Source organism: Cydia pomonella, chromosome 17, assembly GCF_033807575.1.
Source record: "Cydia pomonella isolate Wapato2018A chromosome 17, ilCydPomo1, whole genome shotgun sequence".
NCBI lineage: Eukaryota > Metazoa > Arthropoda > Insecta > Lepidoptera > Tortricidae > Cydia > Cydia pomonella.
The window spans coordinates 10,230,191-10,252,210 of record NC_084719.1 but is presented as its reverse complement, the minus strand read 5'-3'; the positions used below and the strand labels follow the sequence as shown (position 1 = coordinate 10,252,210).

General features: G+C 35.4%; 2 protein-coding genes across 2 annotated transcripts in view; one reads left to right on the top strand and one right to left on the bottom strand.

Annotated features, from left to right (window-relative positions):
• The window catches only part of LOC133526888 (endophilin-A), a 100,578-nt gene extending 85,062 nt beyond the window's left edge, over positions 1–15,516 (bottom strand). Inside the window, exon 1 of the mRNA XM_061863727.1 lies at positions 15,231–15,516. The gene's annotated coding sequence lies outside the window, so the exon portion shown is untranslated. The remainder of the gene's footprint in view (positions 1–15,230) is intronic.
• Positions 15,517–16,726: 1,210 nt separating this feature from the next.
• The window catches only part of LOC133526793 (dmX-like protein 2), a 75,209-nt gene continuing 69,915 nt past the window's right edge, over positions 16,727–22,020 (top strand). Inside the window, exons 1-2 of the mRNA XM_061863573.1 lie at positions 16,727–16,988; positions 18,876–19,076. Coding sequence (XP_061719557.1) covers positions 16,902–16,988; positions 18,876–19,076 — 288 coding nt within the window. The 5' untranslated portion in view covers positions 16,727–16,901. The remainder of the gene's footprint in view (positions 16,989–18,875; positions 19,077–22,020) is intronic.

Here is a 22,020-nt window from a genome sequence, read left to right as displayed (position 1 = left end):
CCGCGCCTCGCGCTGTACCACGCGGTGCAGCGGTGCCACACCGCTACGTGTGGGCTCCTTAAGCGCGATTGGACCATTTACGATCGAGGGTTATTTTACGACCTCCACTTTCGGACACAAGATCTCCACGGAATACCATCGGGCATTTGCTGCATGAATACTGAATGGCCCGAGTTAAATATGGACCGAGTGCGACTGAATTAGGGTCCGACGGAATGGAACGGTGAGTCAAACCTTGGTTAAATATTTATATGCCTTCATTTCGACTGTTCCAGCGACAGGTCACAGGAGAGATGGCTAATATGAGGTATTCAGTTGTTTTTTTGAATAACACAAAATTCAATTTACAAGTAAGCTGGAACTCGTCATTTACACAAGCATGCTGCAAAAACATTAATTGTTCAAATATCAACACGCTTTCGCACACAAATAAGTTCTGTAGGGCTAAGATGGTCGGCTCTTTATCATTTGTCACCATGCTTGTCACGTTCTAACAAGTATGTAAGTGCGAAAGTGACGGGCATAGTGACAAGCGATAAAATGGAACCATCTTAGCCCTACTGGTTTAGATAAGTTCTCATTTAGATATCGTTTTTATGTCGTATAATTGACAGAAGCAGCTCGATTCGGGCAACCAATGTCACTTTGACGTTAGAAATATCGTAGATAGATCTTACTGGGATCCAGAGACTTGTCATACGCTTCGCTTGACAGACAGATGAAGTGTGCGAAAGGGAAGCCATCACGTATATAAACAAGCCACGAGTGTGAAAGAGGCAGACTACATATGAGAAAACGTAACAATTTTTTTGAATTCGAAGGCGGCCGAGGCGGCCAAGATCATATTGCCGTATTTTTTAACGTTAAAAATATATGAGAATCAAAAACAAAAATAAATATTAAGTAATTTAATGACGATGGTGTCATGTTGTGTGCCGGGTTGTTGTGTTTCAGGGCCAAAAAACCCAGGGAAATACTCATTTCACAGGTAATTATGATAATCGTAGCGAAATTTTCGTAACGATATTTTATCAAATTAACAGCATAAAAAGTGTAAAAAGCCAATTTATACAGTTCATTATAAGTTTTTTCTTCAATTGTGTGTTAATATTTCATGATATTAGTCAATAATTTAGAATATTTTGTGTAAAAACCTAAACTGTTACATTACGCTAGGGCTTGACAAAATGTTCATATGACTGTATCGATAACTTGTCGGTATATTAGTAGGTATGGAATTAGTTGTTCACAAGACATCATTAAGATATTAACCTTTATAACCGACTTAAAATAATAACGATTGTTATAATACCTTTTTTGAAGGTGCACATGTTTAGCGATAAATTTAAACTTCACTTTCCAACACATTACTTACATTTTAACCACTTTTCCACGGCTTTGCCGCCAACACAAGGAAACACAAGACAGCGTATACTTGTACACAGCGTATACACACCCAACCCAACATGTCAGGCGGAAAAGGCGCGAAATTCAAATTTTCTTTGGTAAGTCAACTATTTGCGCCTACTGTTAACACTTAGCATGTGTTTGTGTTAACGACATTGCACATGTTACACCACTCACACCCGCATACGACAGAAACCTGCTTCATCAACGCGAGTCACCTGCTTTACCGACAGCGCCGCGTTCCTTAGTGCTTGTTCGGACTACGTTAGTAATTTAGTCAAGTAGCGAGTATTTTAGTTAATAAACGTCCCAGAACACCAAACCAGGTGAGAAAAATAGAAAATCGCAATGAGTGGCGATACGATTTTAAGTCGACACGAGTTTCGAATTAACTATTCGCAAATGTATTACAATACATATGGCCCTTAAAATTTTCGATATAGTTACGTAATGTGCTAATTATCGCACTAGTGCGGTAAAGTAGCTCCATATGTACTGTAAAATAAGTAACAATATATATTTGACCATTGTGAGACATGTGTACCTATATATTTGACCATTTTGATGCTGACTGTAACGACTGTAACTGTAGCCTCGGTTATCACTATCAGTATTGTCATTTACTATGCGTCCGCTGTAAAAGAAAATTAAAGGTACTAAAGGCGCTAATAAGGTCTAATAGTAGTAATAATACTCATACCTATTACATTTTTTATAAGAACAAACACATTTGAAAAAGTAGTTAAAGTAGTCGATAAAGCAGTTAAACATCGATAGATTATTAATATGTTGTAACATGACATCGCTATTTTTGTTCGCACATAGACAATTTACGCACACACTAGCATTTCATTTTTGGTCACACTTTTGAAGTTTGACAGTCGTTCTATACTATCCTATTTCTATGCTGGGATCACAGCGGAATCGAAATAAACGTCAATTTTGACATGTCGTTTACTTTTCGATCATTTCAAGATCTTAAACGTGTCTTAATCATTCTTCTAATCGGGCCGCTAGTCTTTGATTGCGGAATTGGGCCGAAAGACTCGTCATACATTATGCTTGGTTACGAGTTACACTATAATATTTTTCACATAGCTTGGGTTCTGTGACAGCTGTAATCTCAATACAATTTGGCATTTTAAGGTTAGAAATTGTATTGAGATGACAGCTGCCACAGATCCCAAGCTATGTGAAAAATATTTTAATAGCCGCAGCAGCGAGGGTTGTTAAAACGAATTTAGTCTGTCTTCCAAAGCAAGTTTGGTGGTAAATAAATAAATATGTTACTTTCTCTGTATTTTAATCTTGTATTATTTTATTAATAATGGGTCCAACCTCTGAAAATAATGGCTTTCGACTGATTACTTATTTCATTATTTAAATTAGCAATTAATATGATAATTTCGTGATCATATATGTCGGACGTTACGATTGATCTTCATTTAATTGTGTTACAATATCATACGATGTGTTACAATTTGTAGAATAAAATCTCACATATTTAGCACATTTATTATCACTTCTAAACCTCATTAGCGGCCTAGAAATAACAAAAGTCCGGGCTCCCCGAAAAGTTTGGAAAATCGCGGATTCAGGCTAAGCTCTCGTAAAAGTTGCTCGTTCGGGTCCCTTAAAGGTATTCGGTATTGAAATACCAATGATGGGCAGACTCAAAGGATTCTTTATATAAAAACTCCACAACCTAATATAGCTTCAACGTCGATATTGTTATCTGCTAATTTATAAGCCTTATTTTAAATACATAAAGGTCCACCGACGGTCAGTTAAGTGTTTCTTAATACAGTAAACACAAGAAAATTAGAAGATATAAGGTATCCCAAATTATTAGAATTCATTATGAAATCTTATCATTCTTAAAAATGTATCTAGAAGATGTATGAAATACTGATAGTGCGATTATCAACGAACTTCATAATAACACCATAGTAATATATCGCTACACGGGTAAAGGCCTTTCGGCGCTTACGCTAATATGAATGCGATGCTTAGTATGCGACGTAAGCGCAAACCGCCATAAGGTACCATTACTCGTGGAACGTCACGATACTAACGAGTACATAGACATACCTTTTTCTTTTTATATGAATTGGGCTTTAATGTTGTGATAAAATAAAGTATTAATTAAGCATGAAAGTAATTCATATTCCGTTTCTTAACTAGTAATCAAAGTGCTGATGAAGACGGTTAGGCTGTGACCTAGGTGTATCAAGGTTAGTGTGTGATGTATCAATTTTATTTTATTTTATCTATAAAAGTGAAACGTGGATGTGTTCCAAATAAATGAAAGGTTTTCATTTGCATTTCAAATATGAAGAATTAATTGCTCGTACAGCGTCACTTTTTACAAGCTTTTATTTAACTTGCCCTGTTAGTATACTTAGTATGTTAGTGTCGGTCAAATCTTGGAAACTAAATTTGATCCTCTTCCCAATTTCCCGATTGAGCTAAAATTGTACTATTAATCAGATGAAAATACAATATTATGATGACATGGCGCTGATCTGATGATGGAACTCTGTGATAAAATAACGCAAACTAAATGAACTAAATGATTTTCTCGATGAGTATTAGTTGCCTGTAGAAAGAAAATTACAGTCAGCGCTAAAAGCTTGTACCAAACATGAAAGTTTTGCCAAAAACTTATATCTTTTTCTAGTAATAGTTAAACTTTACAAATATTTATGAGAAAATATTTGCTGTAAATATGTTTTATTTTTAAACATCGCTTCGAAACTTTAACATATTTTTCAATATCAATAATTAAATTTAGAATTGTAAGATAAACAAATTTTGTACGAGTAGGTAGTAAAAATTGTGCTTGTCCGCATTGTAGAAGTCTTATATATAACATACTTATACTTTTTTTGACTAGTTCAAATGGCACATTTTGACACCTATTCGACTCGACTCGCGAATTACTTAATTAATTAATTAATGAGGTCGAAAGACCCAATGCTGAGTATGCTTAATTACGGGTTAGACTAATTACCCTAGGCTAGCGTAGGTGTTGAAGTAACAATTAGTACCTACATGTATTTATTTTAATCCTTCGACCAAGTTTAACAAATGATTAATCGGTTGATCATTCACTCATCAGGATGTTGATATGTAACTTTATTTGTAATTCGTTTAAAAAACTGACACAAACATATCAATACTCAATAGCCACACGTTGCCCTGATGATATTGATCAAATAACACATGATTCACTGACCGAATTAAGGTAAGCATTACAATAACTAACCCCGTATTATTCATACCCTTACATACTGAATGAGCGGCATCGTTTCGAGCGAGGGCGCCGTGGCCTTTGGGTTATGCCCGGTAAGATGGCGCCACTTTTTGACATTAAACAAATTATCAGTGAAATAATTAAGGATCAAAGTCAAATGGCGTTCAAAGTCAAAAGTTTTAATCGTGTGTCTAAAGATAGCAGTAAATTTACTGTGGCTACAGAATTTTCTTTGACAATCCACCTCTATTTCAAATTATCTTTGATACGATACGAATAAGTGTGTCAAATGTTTTGGAGTACTAGTTAGTCTAACCCAAAACGCACGTGTTTATTGACCGAAGCGTTAGCGAAGGTCTCCGTATATCCGGATGTTCTCCTCTAGAGGTCGCAAATGACGCAATTCTCGTGATATCTTGTGAGCATGTTCAGTAGTTACATAGAATTTTTCTGCAGTTTCGTTTTTTTTATGTTAAAAATGATGTACATTTTGGCACTTACGTCTATAGCCTTTATGCCAATTTTAAACCATTGTGAGTACGCTGTGATAATGACTCAAAGAAGTAGGGAAGTATTTTTTGTTCTTACACGTTTTAAGCTTATATCGCGAGGTTTACAGCTCACAGAGAACTAGTGTTTTTTTTTTTAATTATCAAAGGGTCAAAACTGCAAAAGTGGTTCTAATAGTGCGCGTAAATACAAAACAATATACGAATGTGCCACCAAGTACCTTTTTCTTGGACTTGACACTCTGCTGCGTGTCTTGATTTTTTGATGTAAATAACTTAAGGCAGATTATTCATAATTCGTGGCTCGTTGACACTTCAAAAACTGGCGATTTGTACTGCGATAGGCTCCACTTCTGAGAAAATTGCCGATCGCTGAAACGTAGAGCCAAGCTTCTAACTCTACAAGCCCTTACTTCACAAAATCTACACCATAGACCAAATATGTATGTAACTTGAACGTTTGGCTCGTCTTGGCGGGGGCACTAACGTGCCCCCTGATAATGAATACGTGGCTTAAGTAATGTCAAATCAAGTTGATATTCTTAGAATTCGAATGCAGCTCCAGGGCATGTTGTAAATACCAATAAACCGTAAATGGATGTTCCCGTGTTGATGTTCAAAGAAAAGGATGTATGTATAAAAATACAGGTAAACAAAGTTTATGTTTTCCTTGTATTATGGCGGCCTTCATAAGCCGAAATAACCAAGGAATTTCTCTTTATGCACGCGATTTTCTAGCGGTTAACAAGGTGTATTATTGCCTTCGACAGGAACCCTGTTTATATCGCGATGTGGAATAGATGTTCAACCAAGACTGTAAAATAATAAACTATTTATGTAGTGACTCTTGTGAGCTGCAGACCTCGCGATAAGCTTAGAAAATGTAATAATAATAACTAATAAAGTTAAACACAGTTCGTTGAATTAACTCACAATGGTCGCCATAGACGCTATTGGCGCTTAAGTCCTTTATGCCAATTTCCGCATCTTGAAAAATTACCAAAATTTGGATCAACAAAATAAAACCATTTAATCATGGAATCTGGTCATAAAATTACGAGAATCGATTGAGAATTGCGACCTGCAACATCCGGACTATTCCTGACATACGTGAGATTGCCCGATTCAAAATTGGGACCTTCGCTGATGATTCGGTCAAATATATCAAATAAAACTTTTTTGCTGTTCCAGCATCTCTCTGCGTGGGTTTATCAAAATATTATGATATTAACTTGGATTGAATCGGGCAAAAATGATAAAAACGTTTCGGAGAATATCCATACATATTCGATTTCATGTTTATTCAAAAACAAAAGTAGATTTTGAAAAGAAATTGGGCAATAATAAAGTACCAAAACAGCCGAAGTCATAGATATTACTCCTTTGCAATGGGGTGAAAAAGTAAACCTACTGTTATCGTCGACTGTACAGTTGATATCAGATATATCGGAGCGCCTAAAGTACTCACAAATACCTGACCACACATCTATTGTCAAGGCCCTAGAGTACGTGTTCAGATATTTTTCAGCACCTTGGCCGCTTCGATATATTATTTGATCCACTTTCTGCAAATTTAATATTCGTCGAAAAACAGTTCTTACAGTTCTGCCAAATAGGTTATGCCAGATGCGTTTCGGGTCACGGAAGTTATACCAAATGGACGGAACCCGATATAAACCTTTTCGGTCCCAGGAAAATCGTAACTAAGGTAGTTTCTACGAATTGAAGACTTTCTACAGTTTCTACGATGACGTGGTTTATAATAATATCGTGTTCATCAACAAGACTATAAACCGGTCAGTGAAAACCGATTTTTCGCATATTTAATTCATAACGTTACGCAATTTGAAAGTTACGTTACGGTTATGTGATGCTTGTCATAATCACAGAACCACGACTACATCATCTACATCTGATAAAAAATATGTATTCTTTGTTCTCCGGCCGAAAAGCGTAATACGCTTTGCCGGGATTCACAAAAAAAACCAAAGCTTATGGGCAGAGGCGTAGCGAGGGGGGGGCTAGGGGGGCCATGGCCCCGGGCGGCACATAAGAGGGGGCGGCAAAAACGGTATTTAAAAAAATATAAAATTAAGAAATCAATATTTTCAAATCAAGCCACGAAATGAACTATTAACGCACCGCGAGAGCGAACGGCGTGGGGCGGGGCGGGTGTGCGGGGGCGGTCAATCGCTACCGGAGTGCGGCGTTCCAAACCACCGACGAGCTTACACGCTTGTCCGCTGGTTATAGGTATAACCTATAACACGCCTATAACCCTATATGACGTCACATCAATTTTAACACAGCGCCTTCTGCGCACGATCTACAGCCGGGCGCCCTCGGCGCCATCATTCGTTCAAAAATAGTTGGGCGCAGCCCGATAAACGTGGCGCGATACGCGCGACTCAATGTCGGGCGCCTTCGGTGCCCTCATATTGAAAGAGTCGGGCGTAGCTCGACGTACGTGTCGCGCTGCGGGCGATTGAATAACGGGCGCTTTCGGCGCCCTCATGCAAAAGCATCGGGCGTAACCTAATGCATTGGGCGCTTTGCCCTGCCACAAAAATAATGTAAAATGACTTTAATAGTTATTTTCTGCCCTCCGGGCGGAAAGCGTCAACTTTTCTCTCGCTGCGCTAAACGAACTTCTCGACGGAGGCGGAAAGCGGCAACTTCGTTTAGCGCAGCGGGAGGATTATAACCCCATAATTAATTATTAAATGTAAGGCCGACTACTGAAAATCGCACTATAAAACGTATGAAATAAGAAAACATTCTTACCTGAAATAATCATTTACCTTTACCTGAAAAGGGAAGAATAGCTTTGCGATCCTTGCAAAATAACGGTATTTTTTCTATGAAATTACATTTCGGGAGAAAACGTTTTCCACTAACTAAATCTTAACAAATCACTTTGATTTTGATGTCCATCGCTTCAGCATAGTTTATTATAGGTTTATAGGATTCGCTTTTTTTAAGAATTATTTAAGGAAAACCTATAATTTAGTTTTTTCATTGTGTCAATAACATACTAAAAAATCATGGAGAATGGAAAATATTTACAAGTGGAAAAACGTTTTCTCTTTTTGTATGGACGATCAATATTGAATATACACAATGGGAATCCGACAGATGTTAAAAGTGTATTTTTGACCACATGTTTAGAAACTAAAATGTCATACAAAGTTTTCTAAAATCGGTCTTGTTATAAAGATAATGAGAATTCTTGTGAAAATTCGTTTTTGTAATAACTCAGTGAAAAACGCCTCTATGGCTGCGACGACGCAAGCACTATGTGACCTTACTAAGAGGCATTAAAGTTTTAAAGGAAACTCGCAAAATTTATCTGCAAATATATAAAAAAAAACTATTTATTCGTTGTAAAGTTTTTTTTGCCAACATGTAAAAATAAATAACGTGTCGTGTGCAGAAAACACATACACACACTTTTTTGCCGAATTTGATCAAAATACAAATAATTTTTTTTTGCTTCTTAAGACAGGAATACGTGGTTAACATCTGACGGGTTTCTCGTTCATACAGTGTAATTGTATATAGTGTATGAACGTAATTAAGTAAATTATGTTACATTGTATTTCTTTATTGAAAAGAAGAAAATATACAATATTTTCTATGTGATTATTTCAGATGATTTCTTTTTCTTTTTTCATAAGTTTATGAGCCAAATTTTCAGTAGTCGAGTTTTAGTTTTTGAAGAATTTTTTTGTATTTTACCTTTTCCAACTAACTTTGTCTTGTTTATTAACTACTTAGTCAGGTCACAAGTATTACAAATAAAATGTTATACAACGCTTTTAATAAAAAAAGTTTGCCATGATTTGAAAGCTTGTTTTATACTGATAAAAATGTAATATAATTATTTTAAAATGTAAAGCTCGTCTTTATTTACTACTTGTTCACTTTGGGATTGTCGTTAGACGCGAATACACGCGACATAAAAAAAAAATATATATAACTTTTTTTTTGATATTACATATGTTTGAAGCCGGATCCGTCTTTAAACAACTTCCAAAAGAGAGGTATGGGCATTGTGAAAGTCATCTCGCTTTGTGTGGTAGGGCACAGAACAGCGGTTGTCATTCCAGATCTAGAGCAGAGCCCAACTGGGGAAGTACCTCCACCTTACAGAAAACCGCAGCCAAATAACACTAGATCCTACTCAAAGTGTTGCCGGTAAGTAAGGTTGGCAGAGCTCAATGAGGGTGCGGAGGGTCAGGGTCGGCAACGCGCATATAATTCCTCTAGAGTTGCAGGCGTACATAGGCTACGGAGACTGCTTACCATTAGGCGGGCCGTATGCTTGTTTGCCACCGACGTAGCATAAGAAAAATGTTGAACACTTAATGCAAAACTGTATCTATAACTTCTTTATCAGTAAAAATCTTTGTGACAGAACTTATGACCTGACTAAGTGATGTTGATCATAACATAAATTGGGGCGGCAAATTTCTGATCGGCCCCGGGCGGCAAACACATACGCTACGCCGCTGCTTATGGGTAGTACTAAAAGGTAAGTACTTATGTAGAGTAAGAGTAGGTAGAGGTAGTTAACTTGAAATATTCTTCTATCAAAATATCACTTGTAAACTGTTTACAACCTGATTAAGTGATTACTTAATTAACATCATTGTGACGGAATATTATCTTTTTTAAATAATGTTTTATATCTACTTTCTCTAGTGGCACCTGTATATTTAACCGATATTATCCAACGTATAATTAATAGCGATCTCCATGGATATTATAAGATAATGGGTAAATTATTCAATTTGCCTCCGAGTGCAAACATTTTAGTTATTTTAAACCAATTTCCCAGAGAATATTAAAACCAGAGTAACAATAATAGCCTCATACTATGAAAATACCTTGTCATCACACTTGCTCGAAAAAGATCTTATTTCATGCAGGTGTACTGAAGGACAAAGGCCTATTTTGTTCCCGCGGGAGTTATGGATTGTGAAAAAAAAGCTATAACTGCCTAGGGAGGTTTCATGCGATATAGAACGTTTTAAATGAAATATTTTTGTATGATAATTTATTATTTTATTTTAAATTGTATTAATATACAGGCTTATTATTTGTTCGTTTGTCGCACGTGTTTAAAGGCAATTAGGCCTCCTCGATATTGATTATGATCCGAGAAAAGATGCAGAAATCCAAGATGGCATGCGTTTGTTTTATTTTTGACCTCCGATTCATTATAAAGGTCCTCCAGGATCCTCAGATATCGATTTTCATCTTGATCAGAGCAAACATGCAGAAATCGTATTGAACACGTCGTCGTAGGAACAGTTTGTATATGAAATTATCATTATTGTTTTAACTATTTTCCTCGCATTCTTTCCATATTTTTTCACCGTTCAAACCGTCTCTGGATCTAGAAATATTCCAATATCAGAATTAGCCAAATCGGTCCAGCCGTCCGCGAATTTAATGAAAAGTTATAAATAGCCTCTAGAGTTGCAGGCGTCCATAGGCTGCGGTGACTGCTTACCATCAGGCGGGTCGTATACTTGTTTGTCATCGTCGTGGTATAAAAAAAAAATAGCAGCGAGATACCAGGACAGTAAAAATGTACACATACAAAAGCGCCACCTACGACGATTCGTATTTACTATCACGAATTTAAATTATCAAAACAACAACCTGAACAAATTTAAAATAAAGGTTTCTTAATATCAACGATTGTTTAAAATGCATACATCATCCCCATATAAAATCCGTTTTGATCAAGAGAAATCAAAATAATATGATCCTAGCTAAACTATACGTGAAAGGTAATCCCATGTTTTTTCCAGTGTTTATTGGAACGACTAGCACATCATTTATCCGCACAATAAGGCGTATTTCTTTTATTAAAGATATAATTTTAATACCTCTTACTACGACTGTGACAACGGGCCGCCATTTGCGAACTAAATATCTCAGCGGCACATAGTTGACGCCCCGCCTGCTTCGGCACAATGTGTGTGGGGTAATTTTGCAGAGCTAGTTTGTCATCTATGTCTATTATCAATCGCTGGAGCAATACGCTAATGGCACGGACGCGTGCTACGGATTACCTACAGTGGCACCCACGTGCGTGCGCCCGCTTAGGGTCTCACGAACCCTCCGCCTAAAAGGTAGCCACTCCCATTTGTATGGGTATGTTATGTCTTCATTTTTAGTACGTCAGTTAAAATTACATACTGAAATAACATGAAAATCGCTGTTTTATTTGTATTGCAATATTTAGCAACAAACTAATCTTCTTCTTACAGTGCCATCTACTGGAGGTCGGCTCATGAGCTATACGGGGTTTAGACACAGCCGCACGGAATAATGAACGTGTGGTCTGTTTAAACCATGAATGACCTAATACCAGACATTTAATGTTCATGCCAAATTTCATGTTATTTCAGCAAGTGTATTAAAACGAAAGCGAAACTTCAATTGTATGGTAGCAACTACGTTCATGTGACCCTCTATTGACATGACAGTGACCCTCACAGCGCGATTATAGGTACGGAGTTACTCTAGTCTGGACTCATTCTGTGTTAAAGGTACTATTTTAAAAGCGAGCAAGTGCTGTCAACCTCCCGCTCAATACGCCAGGGGGGCTTATTACTATAAATAGAGACCCCCCGCGTGTCGAGTGCACTTTGTAAACTTACAATACAAGCGTATTAGTTTCACATCAAGCAAAAATAGACTTTATACCCCATTGTATAAGGTACAAAAAATCAGTGTCAAATTGGTGTGTACCTGCTATGCCAGCTGCATATATAGACTTCAGATGCAGCTGATGTAGTAATTGAGCGTTATTATGTGGGAAGCACGGATAAACCACGATTTTCTGTATCTTACGGATCTCCACGGATCTTAAACTCTACAGAAGAAATAAGTTTATAATAATTTTATTATGTTCGAGAAATAAGTTGGGAAGGTACCTATCAACAGCAAAAACACTAGACGAGCGGCTGAATTCCATATACCTAATGATAATCATAAATGCTTATACAATTTACCGTGTGGATAACTACACTATTTAACAATTATAAATATTTAATAAATCGGGATTACGTAGGTTAGTTCGTAACAAAGGTTGCCAAACGGAGCCCTGTATACGGCTCTTCACCGTATTGACTCGTAAAGGTAAGCGGGACTCTAAAACACAAGTAGGTTAACTTACCTATTAAGTAAATGAATAACTAGGTAGATATTCTGGATAACACTAGTGTCTAAAATCATTCACCTTAATGATTCCTTAACACACATGTATAATCTTCTTTGTGCGAGTAAAAAACATGGATGACATCATGAACAGCGCGTTGCCTACAAGCAATTCACGGTATTCGTACTCATAATAGCAGTAAGGTTCAGAATAGTTCAATTGAGGCCGTTTTAATGCAGGCAAATGTAGTTTGGCACAATTGCACCAGAGACCAGCAAATGGCAAAGACAGGTCTCGTGTTTGTACTATGTTGCGCTCGCTCCTAATAAATTTTCTTGTACAGTGAGCATGAAATAGATAGTGACGGCCTCAGTGCCCAAACATATCTGAACTTGGACGCATCCTTATTTCTATGTTTCTTTTTTATTAACACACAAGGTAACAAAAGTTGTTGTGTACTTATTTGTAAGGGATAATCATGTCACATCACTATAACGTAATACCATGTTTTAATGCTCGCAGATAACTCCATAGAGTCCTCCCTGTACATTTTAGGGGGGGTAACCTTTAAAAAAATATATGTTTTTGAGACTTTACTAAGTAGCGTAAACAGTGCATGATGGGGAATTTACAAAAAACGAGGATTAAGATGCCATATTGATTGACAGTCTTAATTATTTACTTGTCTTTGCCTTTTACTGAGTTATTAGACTCAATTAGAAATACAAGTGTTCCTTTCATGATAAAACAAAATAAATAAATGGGTTGTTGCCAGAGAATCGCACTTATCACGTGAATGAATGTAAAATGATAACAAACAAAGCAGAAAATCACAAATAAAGATAAAATATTAATAACAATATTTTTAGTCAAACAGATGTGTGGACAATTGAATGGTAATTTTATTGTTCACTGATGAAAATATTTAACAATAATATTTGTTGTAGATTGGATCATAATAAATTTATAGCCTAGCTTTAGTTAGAGGAATAACAGCCAATATATGGATTTTATGCAGAAACCAAAACTTTGGATGGACACAAATTTTTTATTAGATGAAAATAGTATTATATGTTGAAAAAAAAAAATATTGGTATGAAAATTGAGTTAATTTGTAATAATCGTTATTCCAAACAGTTATGATACTTCATATTTATTTGCATTGGTAAAAGCAAAAATAACATAGGTTCCAAGTTCAAATTCTTACCACAGACACAGACAAATCCCACAGAGGGAGTGTTTTAACCCCGCCCCCCCCCCCCCCTCATTGAGCTCTGGCAACATTACTTACCGGCAGGAACACAACACTATGAGTAGGGTCTAGTGTTATTTGGGTGCTGTTTTCTGTAAGGAGGTACTTCCCCAGTTGGGCTCTGCTCTAGATCTGGAATGACTACCTACCACACAAAGCGAGATGACATTCACAATGCCCATACCTCTCTTTTGGACGTAGTTTAAGGATGTACCCGGGTCCATTTAAGGACATACCCGGGTCCACGGGATGTACACGGGTTGGTTACCAGTTACACTAATTGTCGCAGCAAACATGTTAATAGCTCCAGGGTCATGGATATTATTAATTACCATGAAGGTTATAGGTATCTGACATTAACCTTTCATATATGTGTGGTGGTCATAAGTCACAAGCTGTGGGTTTTGGGTGAGGGTTTTGGTCAAACCCACAAGTTGAAATGTTGCTTGTGCTGAATAGAGAAGAAAAAATAGTTCTTGAAAAAAAGCAAATACTTACTAAAATAAAACACAAGATTGTCAGGTTATATAAGCTAAAGTATGGCCTATTCCAAAGCACAATGTAAAAGGTTGAGCATAACTCAGAGAGCCATGGAAAGAAGCATCTTAAAGAGAAGAAGAATTGACAAAATAAGTAACAAGGATTTAAGAGACAAAACAGGATTTACTGATGTGACATACAAAACAAAACAACTGAAATGGAAGTGGGCTGGACATACTATTAGAGGAGGAGATAAATCGAGTAAAATTGTAAGACTATGGCACCCTAAAGGACATAAAAGAAACAGAGGTAGGCAATTTAAAAGATGGTCCGATGAAATAGAAGACATGGCTGGAAGGACTAAAACATGGACCAGATTAGTGCAAAATAAGGAAGAGTGGAGAAGATTTGGGGAGGCCTTTGCCCAAAGGCACACATAATCGTTTATCATAGATTAAGGAAAACTATAGATATAGTAATGAGGCTATAAATAAAATAAATGGGCTATTCTAATGGTTGCCTTACAAAAATTAAACTAAGATGAACTGGTATAGACAGCTGCAACAATGTGACCACGGCCGGCAAAACATCCCACTTGGTCGCTTGTGACAATGACGCCTTGTCAAGTTATTTGTATAAAGATACAAGCAAATCTTGTCCTTATGGCAAGCGACACAGTGGGACGTTTTGCCTGCCACAGTCACATATTTATTTAAACTTCATGCTGATACTATCATATAATACTTCCAAATAATTCTGAATTTCTGATCTACATATTATTATATACCTCTATATACACAAAAGATCAAACTTTGAGTGCTAAGAAAGAGCATGAGGCCCAAAACTACACAACGTATTTTCTTTATAATAATCAAATCTAAATTTGCCTTAACTTTAGTCACAATTACTGTCTGTTAGTGAAATATTATTATGTACACTAGCCCCTTTAAACTCTGTACCATGTATACCTAAGTATTCAAACCTTATATCACTAACTTGAACTGCCTTCATCATATCAATACTAACATTATTCGATTTTCTATGCCATTATTTCAATTAGTAGTACTTCGCAAATCACTGGCTAACTTTCTATTAAAAACGAGAGTGGAAAGAAATGAATAATCTGCTGATACAGATTATAACTCTTACCTTTTCCACAATCCAATTCCAGCAAAGAGCTAATGGGTGCTGTAGCTGATAACACAAACACAAATTCCACTATTGTTTAACTAAAGTCTCCGTAAATTAATTTCTTTCGGATTCTGCGATAATCAATACGCGTACACAAAAAACAGTCAACCAACTATAAACTCGTCTCTCAGTCAACCATACAACGTAACTTTCACGTTTAGAGTTGTCAATGATTTGTCCGATCTAAATAAATAGATCAAAATTAATGATACTAAAATGTTAAGCGACTTGATTTGAACCACTACGATAGTATCAAAAGTTATCAAATGGGAAAATTGGGAAATCATACGCATGTGAATTGAACTGTCATACATAATATGCAACAAGCAAATAACGTTACGTTCTATGTCGTTGATGGTTCTATTGTGTAGCCAGGCAAAAGTTATTAAATATGACAAAAAGTGTATAGGCCTCGGAGAATATAGACCTCAAATGGGACGACACAGCGATTCTTAAAGCACAGGCATGCAAATGTTATTATAAACTTCAAACTTCTATGAAATTATGACGTTTAAATAACACTTTCACGTCTGTGCTATAAAAATCACTGAAGAGGTATCTTGGCCTTACTCTAGGGAAATTGTGAAGCCACTTTTAGACTACAAAATTTATTGTGCCTATTTCTCTTGACTCTCGTGTACTCTGCCTCTAACTCCACTTTCCCCTCCCCCTCCCTATACTTATGGAAGTACCCTAAGTGCTTTTACACTGACCTTTTAAAGAAGTTGCGTCCAAGAAATGTTTTAAGTAAATTGGATTTCAATGTTTCATTTCATGTGGTTTTTAACCGATTGCAATAGTTTTGCTTATACTTTTCGCCTATAAAGTTAAATACTAAAGTGCCGTTTCGGAAAAAATAGGTTATGAAATTTGAGGCATTTTACATTCATTTCGTGGTTTACGTTACATCAAATGTTGTTGTGTCTGCCATATTTAGGAGAGGGATGCAATTTTAATGTTTGGTAAAATCGTAAAAGCAAACTATAATCAATCAAGTTCAAAAACGCTTCCGGTAGAAATATAAAATTTGTTATATCACTCCTACACGTATCTGCTTGTTACAAATTAATCAAGGTCATGTTTTTTTCCTGAAAGATATTTTTTTAAATGTTTTATATCTATTCTATAATATGGTACCTCGTTTTGCATATTAGTCATGAAATTACCCCCAAAACCTCGATTTACATTTTACTGTAGCAACTTTAGTTGAAAAGATCGTTCCGAAACGATTACTTTGTCTACTAATGGTATGTGATTCATTTAATGTTTACAAGTATTGTGTTGAAAAATTATTAATATGTGAACAATTTGTTTAATTGATTGCTTAGACATAGTAATAACATATATTTTTAACAAAAAAATATTTGGGTATAATGAAATTAAGTGAAAGAATTTATGAATTTTGAACGTGATCTATTTTTTATCTCTTTCTTTCACACTACGTCATTCTCTCACGTTCGATGTATGGTGTCATTTCGTTTGTAATATTCGTGATTAAAGAAATATTAAAATGTTGAGAAGATTCCTTGTATGTTTAGTTAGCTATGTCTTACTACATTGAAGTTATGCTAGTGACTTTTGGTGGTGTGGAAAAGTTATAGCGAAGAAATTTTAGTTAAATAGTTCAGTATGAACTGTCACCAAGTATTAAGTGGAGCCTGTAATTCAGGAGATCAATGTTTTGCTGTGGGTTCAGTCGAGGGAATCCCTTTCACAGTAAGTCATATGGTTGAACATTAAATGACACTTCTTATTAAGCTAGGTCTTGTGATGAGATATCTTTTAAGGTGCTAATAGAGTAATAGACCTAACAGGAAAATCTAATTTAGCCTAGATTGATAAGGCACAATATTTTACATTGGGTGTTCTAGTAGGTTTCTGGTTGTAATGAAATTTTAGCAGGATTCTGTGTGCTTTGCACCCAGTAAATGGCCTCATGAAAGAGTAAGATAATTTCCTTGAACATTAATTTGCATCTGTTAGCTACAGTTATTTAAATAAGAATGTTATTGTAGATACCATTGTTATCCTTGCAGGTGATCAGTTACATTGCTTGTCATTGTTATTATGGTCTTGTTGATTTAATTTCAAGTTCACACCATTATTCTTGAACCTTAGTTAATTATGATTTATCTCTGGCAATCTTTTAGAGTACTACCAAAGTACTTATCATAGATAGTTTCTAAACACTCACAGATAACACTTAATTTATTACTGATGTTTGTTTATACTATGTCATATTACAACAAATATACTTCATCATTAGGTATTAATGGTATCATACATTTTTTGGTATTGCTTGCATAGGTGTAGTGTTGTATATCTAAGAAAAAACCTGACCATTTTAGTTGCAATACAAAATATTTTATTTTTAAATTAGTTATTTAAATAATTTGGAAATAAAAGCCCTAAGCATGCATGAAATTAATATAAAAGTAATTCAATAATAATTTGCATTGTATTATTAAAAACACTTTGTAACTAACCCCTTAGCATGTATGGTTATGTAATGTATCTTACATCTACTTGCCTTTTTATGTTTTACTTAAACCTTTTTGATATGATTTGATATCATATACCACTATCCCACCTACTCAAAATATATTTTAAATTAACCCATATGCCTATTATTACAAACAGCCACAGTAGTAATTTTTATGAAATTCTTGATTATCCCTTAATTAATATTATATATCTAAAAGTTTAATTGTTATAATATGCCACAGTTGACAAACCATTCCAAATCATAGCCTATTTCCAATTTACTCACAATAATGAGGTTATCAAGAAACTGTATTTTATTTGAGCAAATTCCATATTTTAACTTAGTTGTCAGTAATCAATATTTTTCATTGAGGTTACTTGTTTCCTTGTATTTCCTGTAAGCCTAGTCTTTGTTGAATTTCTCATAGTCATAGTGCAGTAAAAGCCACTTAATATGATCATATTTTTTTATTATTTAATTTAATAAGATACAGTGGTATTCTTAAAATATAGTTATAGCCCCACAAAACTCAACAATGAGTTTAACTGTGGGGTCCTCAGTCTCTAGTTATGCAATTAAAATAACTTATAGTAGGTAATTATTACTATTATGACTTCCCGTGTAACACATCTTTTAACACAGTTCCCTGCAATTAGGTTGGTTCCCTTTCCTTGGTTCATGGTTTAGCCAATACTTATAAACTGAAATAAATGTCATACATTAAAGCAAATGTAATCAAGCTCTCCAGTGACAAAATTGAACTGGCATCTTCAGCTTACTGATACATTACTACATAGTACTGACTATAATAGTAGTATGACTAATTATAAACACAAATTAAAATATTTAATAATAATAATTAGTTTTTTTTCTCTAGTAGTGCTTTCCTGGATTAAATTCGTTATTTAAGTGTTGCCTTGTTAATCTTCTTAACCTTTCAACTGCCATAGTCTGATATATAAGACACAATATCCAGCTCATTTCACTGCAGTCTGATAAATAAGACTGTAACTTCGTACGGACAGTGACAGCATGCTTGATGAAAAAAGTTAATAGGTTAAGTGGGTTTTAATGTAGTATTTTCAAATCAGTCGCTGTATCATCAATATTGTTTTCAGGCTTATGCTGCAGGCTGCAACATAGTGATACTAGCTTCAAATTTTGAGAGGGTCCAGATTATCCCTGGAGCTATCCATGGCTACATCCGTATCGGCTCCCTGGACTGCAGTACAGATACTGGAAAGATTGCTGCGGCATATGGTGCTGAAGTCTGTATATTTGAGCCAACACCATTGATCCATAGTGCTGCTACTACTCATGTAAGTACATTATTGGGACCGTGCGAAGTGCATGGTGGGGGTAAGTAAAGCGATCCCAGCGCATAAGGTGGTAAAAATTTGAACTAACTGCGGATAGCGTCTTTAACATTTCGTACAATTATATGGCTCGAAATGAAACTTTGATTTACGATTACTCCTGAAATATTCATTTAAATTGTATGGTGTAAGGGACCATTGTAAGCTGTATGAAATGCTTAATATAACTAACGTATTTATTTTGATAATTGTTAATAATGTATCCATGTAAATAGCTTTGCAAATGCCACGTATTACGTGATCTTTTTCTAGAAGTAACGAATATGTATAGTAAGTTATCCTTAAAAGATAGAGATTTAACATCGCGGACTTTTTTGTAGACCTATGAATGAGAAACAACCCCACAATACATTGTGTTGTTATAGCTCAAACGGATTAGGCAGCGTTTTCGATTAAAGCTCCTAGCCAGCGTGATTTTTTCCGACAACATCGTTATATTTCAAACATTTTACACAAAACCTTAACAAGTTATATACTTAAGCCTTTTTCAAGAATCACTCTATTGATAGATGAAAGTCGTATGAAAATCCGTTGAGTAGTTTTTAGTTTTGGAGTAGTTTTATAAGATGGAGCGAATTGACGTTTTCCCCTAGACTTGCGGACACTAGGTTGCGTGACAGTCGTGCACGCTCCCAATATTAATTTATTTATTCTGCCATTGGCTCTTTTAGCAATAATTTATTTTATGAATGTAAGTACATAGAAATAAATTTAAACTTTGTGAATGAATTTATCAACAGTTGAACCATTATGGCACTTTTAGCAAAGACACCCAAAGTGTTGGTACTTGCTACCAGTAAAAATTTGAATTAAGATGAAGGTGGAGGACCCGTGTGAAATTGCCTTCATTCAAAATATTTTGACACAATTTTTTTATACATTGTGGTTTTGTTTGATTTCCGTTAATTTCATGGGTGCATCCCTGAGCTTATATTAAGTAACTTTCTCAAAAACACCGTTATTCTAATTAACTCCAATTTGGAGATAATAAAATAAGAAAGCCTTTTATTTCTGGGTGAAAATATTACAAAATACTTAACCTAGGATCTTAGACCTAATATTAATTTTTGTGAGGTAACACACCAGAACCCTTAGGAGGTAAAGGCCTCTTCCAGAACCCTCCACTTCTTTCTGTCTTGGGCCTCCCACATCCAGCTGGCCCCTGCCAGTTTCGTTATGTTATCTTACAGCTAATTCGGAGATAATCAATATTTAATTTTTATCTTATAAGGCTTTTACAAGCATATACACGTGGCTTAGGGCCTGTTTACATATTGATTAGTGTTAAGTATGAGTTAAATTTGCTGCTAAACGTAAATACTATTTTGGACTATTGTTTTTCAAAATGACATTGATATGTCACAGTCACAGCACTTCAATTGTTTCCTTGAGTTAAATGTAATGCCCGTGTTACAACAACGCTATATGCAACATTTAATATTTTTATAAAAATAAAAATAATTAAAAAAAAAAAGTTTTTGGAAATTTACTATGCCATATAGTTTCCTTAAACGACGACGAAACGGCTACATACAGATAAACCCGGAGTTAACGGAATTCGACAGCTATGCCGCTATATTTGTTTTTTTTTTTCAAATGTTTAATTATTTTAAGAGTTAGGAGCATTTAAAAAATTGTATGTAATTTATTTTTTGCTTCTAATTTTTACAATAATAAAAAAAAAACTCAAACGTAGGGGCATAGCTATGGTATCATTCCATGACTGAGTTCTAAAAACCGCTTGTCCAATTTATAATGTTAAAGAATTATTTACCTACCACAAATCTCTGCCATTCACTCCTTAGGTTCATAAGGTAATAATAAACATAATCATTTGCACCCACGCAATGCAATGTACCATGTGTGTAATCTACATACTTAATTATATGTCTGACACTGTTAAAGTTTCAGTCAGGTGTTGTATCAAGTGGATACAGTTAACAAGCTCTATTTATCGAAGGAACCCTTCATTCCGCGCTTCCCAGACGAAACCCAAAGTAATTAAACTCCGCGGTCGGATTGGTAAAAATAACGCGTATACACTGACTGACCAGACGTAAGCCCTATTGCAAAGGTATACAGTGCATCAATGATTAGTTAAGTGGTGTTAGTACTGTTTCAATGCCTGTTTCATTTAGTAGGCTAATGGTTTGTCTGCATTAGACGTATACGATCTAGAAAGATAAAGCGTGCCGCGAGCCATCTGCGAGTCGTTACCTTATCGAATGTTTTTAAACAATACCGGTCGTATTATTTCAGGAGTCTTTTATAGGCTATAGATCATGTCATTCACGAAGACGCGTGCCACGTGTCGCGTGTCATATTATTAAAGGTTAGATTTGACAAACCTGCGTGTAATCCGGATGACACGAACTATAGTAGGCAAAAGTGTTATGGTTTTAGTTCTTACTAGGACGTAAATAAATGCATTAATCCCGCATTATACGCTAAGATATTTTAATCGCTGGTTTAAATTATACATCTACAGCTACTGTTAGAAAATGGACTTTATTGCCGGTAGTCACACTTAAAAAATTTCAAGAAATTAGAAAACCCCTCAACGCAAAGAAACTGGTGGACCAATTTTGTATTGAACATGTCTTAGAACCACCTGCTTTAAAAAACGTATCCAAATCGGTACATCTGTTTAAGAGCTACTGTGCCACAGACAGACACACACTGTCAAACCTTATAAAACCCCTATTTTTGCGTCTGGCGTTAAAAATCACTAGATAGATACCCAGTTGAACCTGTAGAGATACTGAGATAAGAACGATGTTATAGGATTTCTTACTAATAACTTTCGGATGTTAACATACAAATTAGGTAGGTAGGTTGAAATTAGGATATTTCTTCGTTTTAATCTTGACACTGCACCAGGAGAAGT